The 10,207-nt window shown below is 47.6% G+C and overlaps 1 protein-coding gene across 2 annotated transcripts in view; it reads right to left on the bottom strand.

Moving 5' to 3' along the window:
* The window catches only part of LOC144692649 (potassium channel subfamily T member 2), a 794,243-nt gene that overhangs the window by 449,765 nt on the left and 334,271 nt on the right, over positions 1-10,207 (bottom strand). The window contains exons 7-9 of one of the 2 annotated variants that reach the window (XM_078561726.1): positions 7,602-7,676; positions 587-670; positions 41-135 (exon numbers count right to left, since the gene is read on the bottom strand). In XM_078561726.1, the coding sequence (XP_078417852.1) occupies positions 41-135; positions 587-670; positions 7,602-7,676 (254 nt within the window). Of the gene's footprint in view, positions 1-40; positions 136-586; positions 671-5,119; positions 5,173-7,601; positions 7,677-10,207 lie in introns of those variants that run through there. The other variant, XM_078561725.1, reaches the window with a different exon arrangement.

Below are 10,207 nucleotides of genomic sequence, written 5' to 3'. Positions count from 1 at the left end.
AAGCATCTTTTACAGAACAGGCTGACTCAACATCACTTACCAAGTAAAAATGAGGCACAGTAAAGTGGATATAAGAATAAGAACCTGATTGAACATAGCAGATTGGGTTCGCTGGATAGCTCTGTGAAGATCATTCTAAATGAATGGAAAGAGAATTCAAAATTCTCATTTATATTCCAAACAAAAATAAGGACAAAGGTCTGTTTCTTTTTAATCTGAATGCAACATTCTTCTTTTTCAGAGAGAAGTTACATGTGGAAGTTACATGCTTAATTACCTAAGAGAAGTTACTTAGAACAGTACTGGCTGCAAATAAAAACTGAAAATGATGTTTGTACTGCCACTGAATTTTACAAACTAGTTGATGTGTTAAAATGATCCCATTCTGCACAACTTAGAAAATTATATAACTTTGTGATAATTATCGCCATTAGATTATGGGATTCGGAATTCTGGGTATTGGGCGAGGTGCTAAATTGAGGTCCTGTCTACCTGCACAGTTGGATGCAAAAGTACCCATGACACTATTTGAAGATGAGCAGAGGAACTTGGGGTGACTATTTGGATTTTAGGTTCTAATACTCACAATCATATTCTCCAGGGCATGCTTGGCTAACCAGCAGTTCAGAAAAACTGGGATGAATAGATTCCTTAATGGAGACCAAAATATCTGAAATGAAAGCGGTTTGGGTGAAAGCAAGATTTCAGAGAACTTCAGAAAACAACACACAAAATGAAAATACTACATGGCAGAAAAAATTTCAAATCATGTCACACTGTTGCTTTGTGGGACCTTGTCGTGCACAAATTCCCTGATTATAAAGAATTTTGGCATGTCCCAAGATGACAAAGACACTAGAGGCCCAGAGGAAAGTTCAGAAGTGGAACAGTGGGGGGAAGGGTGTGATCAGGTGGGAGGGGAGATCCCACCCCTGACCAAGTCTGGGGAGAAAAGTCTTGGGGACATCCCTCCTGCCCGGAGGCCAATTAAAGCCCTTAAATGACCACTGAAGCGTTTAATCCTGCCACTGCTGCTTTTCAACCAGCAGCAGACAGGGACTCACCAACCGAATGGATTTGTCAGCAGCCTACTGGCAGGGCGGCCTTCGGCCATGGGCCCAACTGAGGGACTTAGGAAAGAAGGGCCATGCGGGAAGCTACCCCAGCCCTTGCTTCTGACTACCCTCCCCTCCCCACCTTGCTGACTAACCCCATCCCACCCACATTCACTTCTATCTTGGGATCCATCCCTCATCCTCATGGTTGGCCACACTGCAGAACTGGCAGTGACCACTGCTCCTAGTGGTGCTGCCAGCCTCTAATTAACTGGCAGCACTCAGGAGTAGGATTTCTGTCCACCTGGGGGCTTAATTTGATGGGAGGCTCAATATTACCCAGGTGAAGTGCCTGGCCACCTCGGAATAACCCCAGGCCTCCCAGAAAAAGAGCAATGCAGGGCTCCCACCAGTTCTCCAACTGGTAGGCGAGGCCCCGTCCCCCATAGTAAATCCCGGCCTATATAAATGCAAGTTCTTTTTTTCTTACACTTTACACCAGGGCCCTAGGCTCCAGATACAGCTCAGACTTTTATTATACTTTGTGTAAAAGTATTTCTCACCTTCATATTCGGCTGGAGTACATATCATAATGTTTTAGCTGAAATGAGCTTGGGGGAAAAAATAACTGAACAAATTCATTGGTTCATTCAGTAGTGGGTTGTATTGGTATCACTGGGAAGAGAAACTGAATTGTCTGTTTAAATACAGATTCCTTATTCCTAATAAACAGATTCAGATTTGATTAAGTTAACTTAATAGTAGTTATTTGAGTGAGAAAATCAGGGCCGATGAATTTTCATACTTCAGTTTTCTACGCTATGTATCTAACATGTGATATGCCATATGTGCAAAACTTTGAATTATATGTAACACTTAGGGCAGAATTTTTTTGCTTGGCTGGCGGGCATGTGCCTGACCCACCAAACATGAAATGATGCGCATTGACATCGGCCAAGCGTGCCAACGTCAACACGCACTTTCGCTAGGTGGTCATCCAAGGGAGACGGAGGCGTGCCCACCATTAATTAAGAGGCCAGTTAAGGCTCTTGACACACCAACTATCTTCAAGTTTACAAGCCCATGCCAATTTTCAGCCGTCGCACAGGCAAAACGGACAGGCGGGCAGGCCACAATTTGCAAAAGCTCATCCACGGGTGGAATTAGAAGGGTCAGTAACATTGTCAATGTGAGTAGTGAGGAATAGTGAAGATCATATTCTGCTGGTTGCTTTTGTGAACTGGTCAGCTTCATCTCACTTCAGAGTTGCATTCTGATAATTTCTAGGCTTCATCTCTGGACTCATTGTTGTCTCCAGGTCCCCGGAGGATTCAGACCATGTGGGCTCTTCCAGGTATCAGACAGCCTTCCCTTACCCTGGGAATGGGGATTGTGGTCTCTGCTGGAGGCACCTCCTCTGAGGAGGAAGAGAGGGACAGAAGGGAGAGGAGGCCGGGTGTCCCAATGCAGCTTCCAGGAGAGGGACCTGTGGGAGGAGAGACGTGGGCACAAGGGGGGCAGGGCCAGCTGACAGTCCAAGGTGGAAGGGGCCACAGAAGATAGCACTATCCTGCTGCCAGGGTTTACAGGCGGCGATGCAGCTACCTCAATGTGTCCAAGGTGCAATGCCGAAGGAGGCTCCATCTCTCAAGGGAGACAGTGACCTCCATTTGTCTGATGATTAGGCCGGAGATCAGCTCCGACTGTGTGGGTGGACACCCCATGCCAGTGGCTCTGAAGGTCACAGTGGCCCTCAACTTCTATACCTCCGGCTCTTTTCAGGGCTCAGTGGAGGATCTGTGTGGAGTCTCCCAATCAGCTGTCCACAGTTGTATCAAGCTGGTGACAGAAACTCTGTTCAGGCGTGCATTGACTTTCATTCACTACTATATGGACGAGGCCAGCCAGGCAGAGTGAGCCAAAGGCTTTGCAATGATTGCTGGGTTCCCCTGCGTCCAGGGTGCCAACGACTGCACACATGTGGCCATCAAGGCGCCAGTGGGTGAGCTGGGTGCCTTCGTCAACAAAAAGGGATTCCACTCCATGAATGTGCAAATAGCGTGTGATCACAGGATGCAGATTCAGCCAGTCTGTGCAAGGTACCCAGGCTGCTCCCATGACATTTACATCCTGAGACACTCCCAGGTGCGGAGGCTCTTTGGATGGATGGCTGCTGGGTGACAAGGCTATCCTCTGAAAAGGTGGCTCATGAAGCCTCTCCACCATCCAAGAACAGAGGCTGAGCAGCGGTACAACAGGAGCCACGCCTCCACAAGGGCAGTGGTAAAGAGAGCCATAGGTCTTCTCAAGATGCGCTTCCAATGCCTGGACCATTCAGGGGGCACACTGCAATACTCCCTAGAGCGGGTGTCACTGATAGTGGTTGTGCAGAGCACAGCATGCAATCTGGCACTGGCAGTGGAGGAAGAGGATTTTGACGCAGTTGCACAGGCCACAGATGATGAGTCCAGTAGTGAGTCTGAGGACGAGCATGGTGGGGAGAATGCTGAGGGCATGGATGTTTACCTGGGTAACCTTCTGGGAGGCAGGGACACCCAGGACGCTTTGATCCAATGCTCCTTCAGCTAGCCTACCAAATAAGAACCACCACCACATGCCAGGGCTGCAGGCTCCATACTCGATCTCTGACAGGACCATTTTCTTGGCCACCAACATACACTCTGCGTCTGTGCAATGAAGTTTCAGCAGACACACGTCCATCATTATATAATGGCCTACCTTGCACCTACAGAACAAATGAAGCATACAGAGGTCAATAGCACAAAATAAAATCTTATTTAGTTGTGCATGTGAAACATAGCTGAAGTGAACAATAACCAGTGTTGTTTATCACACCATTAAAAAAGTTAAAGCAAAATGGGGAAACAAAATATCACCCGTGATAAGGCCATCTTGTGCTTAAGGTGCTTTACGTTTATGTTTGTGGAGTGCTACATCTAGGTGCTTCCCCCTCGCTGGCACCGGCAATGGAGACAGCCTGCTGACTCTGCTGTCTTGTTGGCCTTGATGACCTTGGCGGTCGTCCTCTGGCCTGTGGAGCCTGGGAGGGAGCAGCCAGTGCAACAGCTGTCATCTCCCCAGTCGCCACAACCTCATCAGATGCCACAGTCACTGGCAGAGGAGCTGCTGGTGTCATCCAGAGCGCCCTGAGAGGAACCCGCAGTGACAAGCAGCTTGTGCGTCAACGTGAGGTCCCTTTGGAACTCTCTGCTCACCGCTGATGGGCGGGCACCTAACTGGGATACTGGGTGCCCAATCCATCTCCCACACAGACACTGGCCAGCTGAGGTCATTGCCGGTGTGAGGGCTCGCAAGTCCGAGCGCATCCCCTAGGACCCCTGATTGTGTTCCGGGAGCAGCCTCTCCATGAGAGTCGCTACTCTCTCCATGGAGGAGACATTGTGCTCAGCCATGAAGGTCAACGCAGTGGTCCGCAGGGACTCCTCCCAAATGGACACCATGGCATGCATTCCCTCATGTATCTCCACCAGTTTCTCCTGCAAACCCTGCTGGATTTACAGCATCTGCTGCCAAATGGACAACTCCAGAGGCCCATCATCAGCCATCAACTGAGCACTGTCTTGGTCTCCAACAGTCCTCTGACTGCCGGCACCCGGGGCGCACTCTGCCTCCGCCTGCACCTCAAGCAAGTGTGAAGCGCCCTCGCCAATGCGCACCGAGGTACAAGATGGCGAACTAATGCCCACTGAGGTGCTGGTATCTGCACTGATGCCTGCTGAGCATGGTGGTCCTCCAGGGTCAGGGGTGGTCCTCCAGGGTCAGGGGTGGCCCTTCAGGGCCTTCATTGCGAACACCTGCTGGTGAGCCTAAAAGGGAGAAGGAGGACATGTTATTAGTTTAAGTCATGACATGGTCACTGTGCATGCCAGGCACCCTGGTAAGACAACAGATATCTGCATCATGGTGCCCTCGTCTTTCCATTATCAATGGGGACTCTAGTTTCGAGGCTCACATCAACATAGAGACTACATTAGAATGGTTACAATAACCGACATTCTCACCTCAGTGCACTGCACTCTTACCTTCGTCTGGCACCGCAACCTCACCACAGCCGCTTGCCCGAGGTGCATGCTGCCTCTCGAGCCCCAGCGCCTCCTGCTCATAGCGCGTGAGAATTAGACGGTGTGGGGATCCTTCACCAGTCCGCGACCGCTCAGTAATGTTATGGGATGTCTTCTCCTGAAAGGAGAGAGGAGCATTGATTAGTCCACTCTGCAACTGCATCGTCATTGCAGCCTGGCCAACCCCATCTGAGGAACAGGTGGGGCTCAGCCGATTTGTGGCCCTTGAGCTGCAAGGCACTCAGTCCACACAGCCAGGGCTCACCCTCTTAGCCAGCTCGAGAGTTATTTTCAGTTGCCATTCACACTCCAACACCCCTAGGGTCCACAGGGGGTTTGGCCAGCCCTTAACTGTTCTGCACACCGACACATGCCAACACGGTACTCACCCTTCCCAATCACAGCAGATCGTTGAAGCGCTTCCAGCACCACACCCACGTGTGCCTCACCATGTCGTGGCTGCACACCCTGGATGCCACCTCTGCCCATGCTTTCTTGGTGAGGTGCGGGGGGCCTCCTCCTCCTCCTGTCTCTGGGGACAAGGGTTTCCCTCCTGGCTGCCACTTCCTCCTTGAGGGGGCAGCGAGGCACTCATCTGAAAAACGTGGGGCTGACTGCCCCGCTGACCTGCTATGTCCAGCTGCACTGTAATCCATCGAGAGTTCAGCGTCCTTCTGTGGCAGCCTTCCAGGGGCGGCCTGGACCACTTTTGAATCGGCCGCCACATTGCCATTGGACCCAGCGGACATCATGCCCCCGCCCGCCCCTCCTCAGAGCTTCCCCAGCTGCTTTTCGCACTGGGCGGGCCTTACTTGGCAATCCATTCCCAATCATAGGTGGCGGTTGGCTTTACGACTGCCCCCGCCCACCCCCACCGAGCCCGCCTGCCCATCGAGCTAAAATCCACACAAAGTTATTTGGCTGAGATCATTTGCAAAGCAGAAATTAAATATTACCAGTCTGTTAAACAAGATATTATTTTCAAAGTTTTAGAAAATTAGCCACTCGTCATTGGTCAGTGTTATATTTCTCCCAACGTGGATATTATTTGAAATGAATAGTTTAATTTTATGCTCCTGGGGCTGCATTTTCAGCCTGGAAAGTTCATCCCGCGGGCTAATGTACCGGGTTCCCCAGCTCCATCCTGCCTCTGGGTCATTTTTGCAGAGGTGGGATTGGGGTTGGCATGACTACTTGGCCACACACGACCAGTAGCTAAATAGGCTTGTTTAGGGCTTAACTGAGACCAATTAAAGGTACCTGTCCAGGATTCAGGATTTCCAATCAATCTCCAGGCTCCTGCATAAGCAGGGGCCAGTTTAGGTGCGGGTGGGGGGTGGTGATGAGGGGGGGGGGGGGGGGGGGGGGGGGGGGGTGATGGGGGTGCGGGTGGGGGTGGGGGTGGGGATGGGGGCGGGCACACCTCCCCTTCGCCACAGTGCAGGCCAGGCTGCTGAATCTATCTTTTATTAAAGATGTAAAAAGTTGGAGTGAGGGCACCTCCTTGTTGAACTGCCCTCTGTTGCCTACCTTCCATTACAGCCTGCTGTTCTTTTCAGGCTGGAAAGCCTCTGCTTGGCCCTCCAGCTTCAAAAGCCTATTCACTGCCCTTAATTTTACAGGGAACCAGAGTGCATAGCCAATTAAGGGGGGCCCGTGTGAAAACCCCAGTGAGTGACTATCTTAACCACACATCCCATTCCACCTCACCACCCAGCCCACCCCAGAGGTGGATTCAAGACCAGAAACAGCTTCAACATCTGTTTTTTTGCCGCTGGATGGAAAATCCAGCCCATCGTCTACATATTTTTTTTTACCTTTGGTGTACCTTCTTAACCGAGCTTAAAAAAAAGACAGGGAGCAGAAAGCTACAGAATTATTTTGTTGTCACATTTAAGCAGTTTGATGCTATCTCGTTTTAATTAAATTCATCAATGGTATCATCCTGCTGAAAAATGGAATTGGAACTCTGCTTCGCAAACACGGAGTACATTAACTTATTGTGGTAAATAAAATGAACCCCGTCACCTACAGCGAATCCGAGTTACACAAGCCGTCTTTGCATGGACTTATGAATATTTGAAATCTATCTTCGCTTGAAATGAACATTCTTAATTTCTGAATTACAGCTGGAACACTTTATAAGGCACGCACCACAGGGTCTAATTGAAAGTCTTAGCAAAATACTACAGGAAATTCTTCAATCGGCAGATGCGACCTTCAAACAACTTGTAGGTGTGAGCAGCATGGGTTTATTCTTCCTGTGCTTTTTTATAAAAACAGAAAGAGTGATTTTGCTAAAATAGCCATTTGTTTTTTTTTAGAATGCAGCCCTGGTGAAAAGACGTCCTTTGAATATGCTCCTCACGTTGGAAAAATGTTATCTTAATAATTGCTGCCAACCAGACCCCCACTGAATATTTGATAGAGCAGACAGACTTACTGTGATGATAAAGGGCACAGTGTTGATCATCTCCAGGATGAAGGGTATTCGTAGAATTTGTTCCCAAATGTTCCCCTTTGAGAAAGATATAACCACAGGTAAAAGGTCAGTGACATCAATGACTTCAGTACAAAACAAATCAAAAAATTGCACAATATAAAAACAATTAAAATATTCAAAATAGCTATTCAATTGTTCAATTTTTTGATTCGGTATAGACGCATTGCGATCCACTGAGGTCCATTAATTTGGACACAGAGGCCTCAATACCTAATGTGTTTAGCAGAATGAATGATACAGCTCAGGTGGAAAACATTCAGCCCATTGTGGCTGTGCTGGTTCTTTGGTAGGGCTATCCAATTAGTCCTACTCTCCTACTCTTTCCCAATAACCTTGTAAGTTCTTTTTCCCTTCAAGCATTTACCCAATTCTCTTATGAAAGTTCCCTATGGAATCTGCTTATACCATCTTCTCAGGCAGTGAATTCCAGATCATAAAATCTCACTGTGTAAAAAGATGTTTCCTATTTTCACATCTGGTTCTTTTGTCAATATCTTAAATCTGTGTCCTTTGGTTACTGACTCTTCTGACACTGGAAGCAGTTTCCCTTTATTTTTTTCTTTCCAAACCATTCACACCATTCATAATTTTGAACTCTTCAAATTAATTAATCACTTAAGGGCCTCATTTGACAGCAGGGTGGGTTGGCCATCTGCAGGCCTTCCCACCATGGACTTAACAGGGTTGGGGGCACAAAGGTGGCAGGGTCCCTACTCGCCACCCTCCCGCCTGATTAAATGGCCCCTGCCACCAAAATCACTGTGGGGGAGGACAAGATTCTGCCAGGATGTGCAGGAAACTCATCACAGCTTAACATTTAATTTGAATGATGGGTTTCCCAAGATGGAATGGGAACTGTGAGAGGGCGATTGATGGTTCAAATGCCATGTTAGATCAGGCACTGCTAGGGAAGCTTGATGTCTTCAATCATGTTCCACAGCAGATATTGGGGTTTTCTTCTTTGCACCTCTGTGAAGCACCTTGGTACCCTTTTTCTACTTTGGAAGTGGTCAATGAATGCCAGTTGTCAGTATTGCTAGTTATCCATGAGCAACTTTGTTTCTTCAAAGTTTTGTTCTTGAAGGACATTAAGAGAATTTTTTTGAAATAATTTGGAACATTCCTGAAAACAACATTAAAGCTGTCTGTTTCACCTGTCACAGAACACGCTAAAAACGAAACTTGGCACTTAGCAATTTGCCTGGCTTTAACCATCCACCACCATTTTACTCAGGTCCTTTACAACTACTGGCCTGAATCAGCCATCAGCTGGATTAAATTATCCCAATAGGAATCCTATGATATGTTACAAATGCAGGCTATCACTAATTGAACATGGCTACATGAGCTCCGAGCCCAAACTCTGTCTCTCAGTGGATGACTGCGGGATTGTCTGCTGAATGGGCTGCTGACACCCCTGCAGTCACTAGATAGATCTAACAAGACAGGCATTTCAAAGTAGCCTTCCCCTACCAACACACAACAGTCCACCCTGAAATGAGCTCAGTTCTCATTCCAAAGAAATATTCCCTTCCACTGGGCCCAACTATATATTAATATCTATGTATATAACCTCAACAATCTGACCAAGACAAAAAATGAAAATGAAAGAACTGTCAATATCACCCAATACAACTTATATTATAAATTAGTGTGTGGTGCAAGTGTATTTAATGTGTTTTGCCCCAGTTCTTCCCTTTAGTCAAAGTGTACAGGATGTGTCTTCTACTTCCTTATGTTTTGTTCCTTCTAAAGGATCTCCCAAGTAGCAGGATGAAGCGAGGTGGATTGTTGTGGGGTTTTAATTGTTGCCACAAAGGACAGAGGTCACCCAATCACTCCTTCAGCTGGGCCAGATAATGGCTCTGAAAGTGAAAGTGTGCTGTTTTTCAAAAGTTGCTGCCTGAGTTTGTACAATGAGTAACTCTTCCATAGCCTTTTGAAAGGGGTGACCAGGAGTTTACAGACATACTATTACACCATGAGACAACACCACTACACCAACTGCGACTATTGATTTACTGCTGGGCAATCCTTCAGCATGGGTGCGGTATGTGGTTGAGAATTTTGTGGATGAATCAAAAAGTTGAACCATTGTATCCTGACTGTTTCAATCCAATTTCCCAGGTTAATTAATGTAGAGGACACAGTCAAGATCACTGTTGCACCAGTCTAACCATTCCTGAGAAAAACTAAGGTTGGGTTAAGAACCTCTGCTGCAGGAGGCCCTGGAGCAGATGTACACTTCATGTCTACTACAGCTCCTGCAGAGAAATTAGCAGCATTGCACAAATGCATGGACTTGTCCATGGGTTCTCAGAATTGTACAGGCTGCATGGCACAATCTCAACTTGCTTCAAGTTGTGCAAACAAAAAACATTTGTAGGCAAGTATTGCAAGTTCCAAATTTTTGGTCACAGCAACTGAATGAGGCCTTGTGGCCAACCTCTGCCCAACAGATTATGTCTCCTGTGATCCCTGACACTTTCTTCTCCTTACGCTCTGGTTCTTCACAGCTCCCTCCTGCACTCACATGGATAATGATG

This window comes from Cetorhinus maximus, chromosome 17 (assembly GCF_964194155.1).
Source record: "Cetorhinus maximus chromosome 17, sCetMax3.hap1.1, whole genome shotgun sequence".
Taxonomy (NCBI): Eukaryota; Metazoa; Chordata; class Chondrichthyes; order Lamniformes; family Cetorhinidae; genus Cetorhinus; species Cetorhinus maximus.
This window is presented reverse-complemented; position numbering and strand designations above follow the sequence as displayed.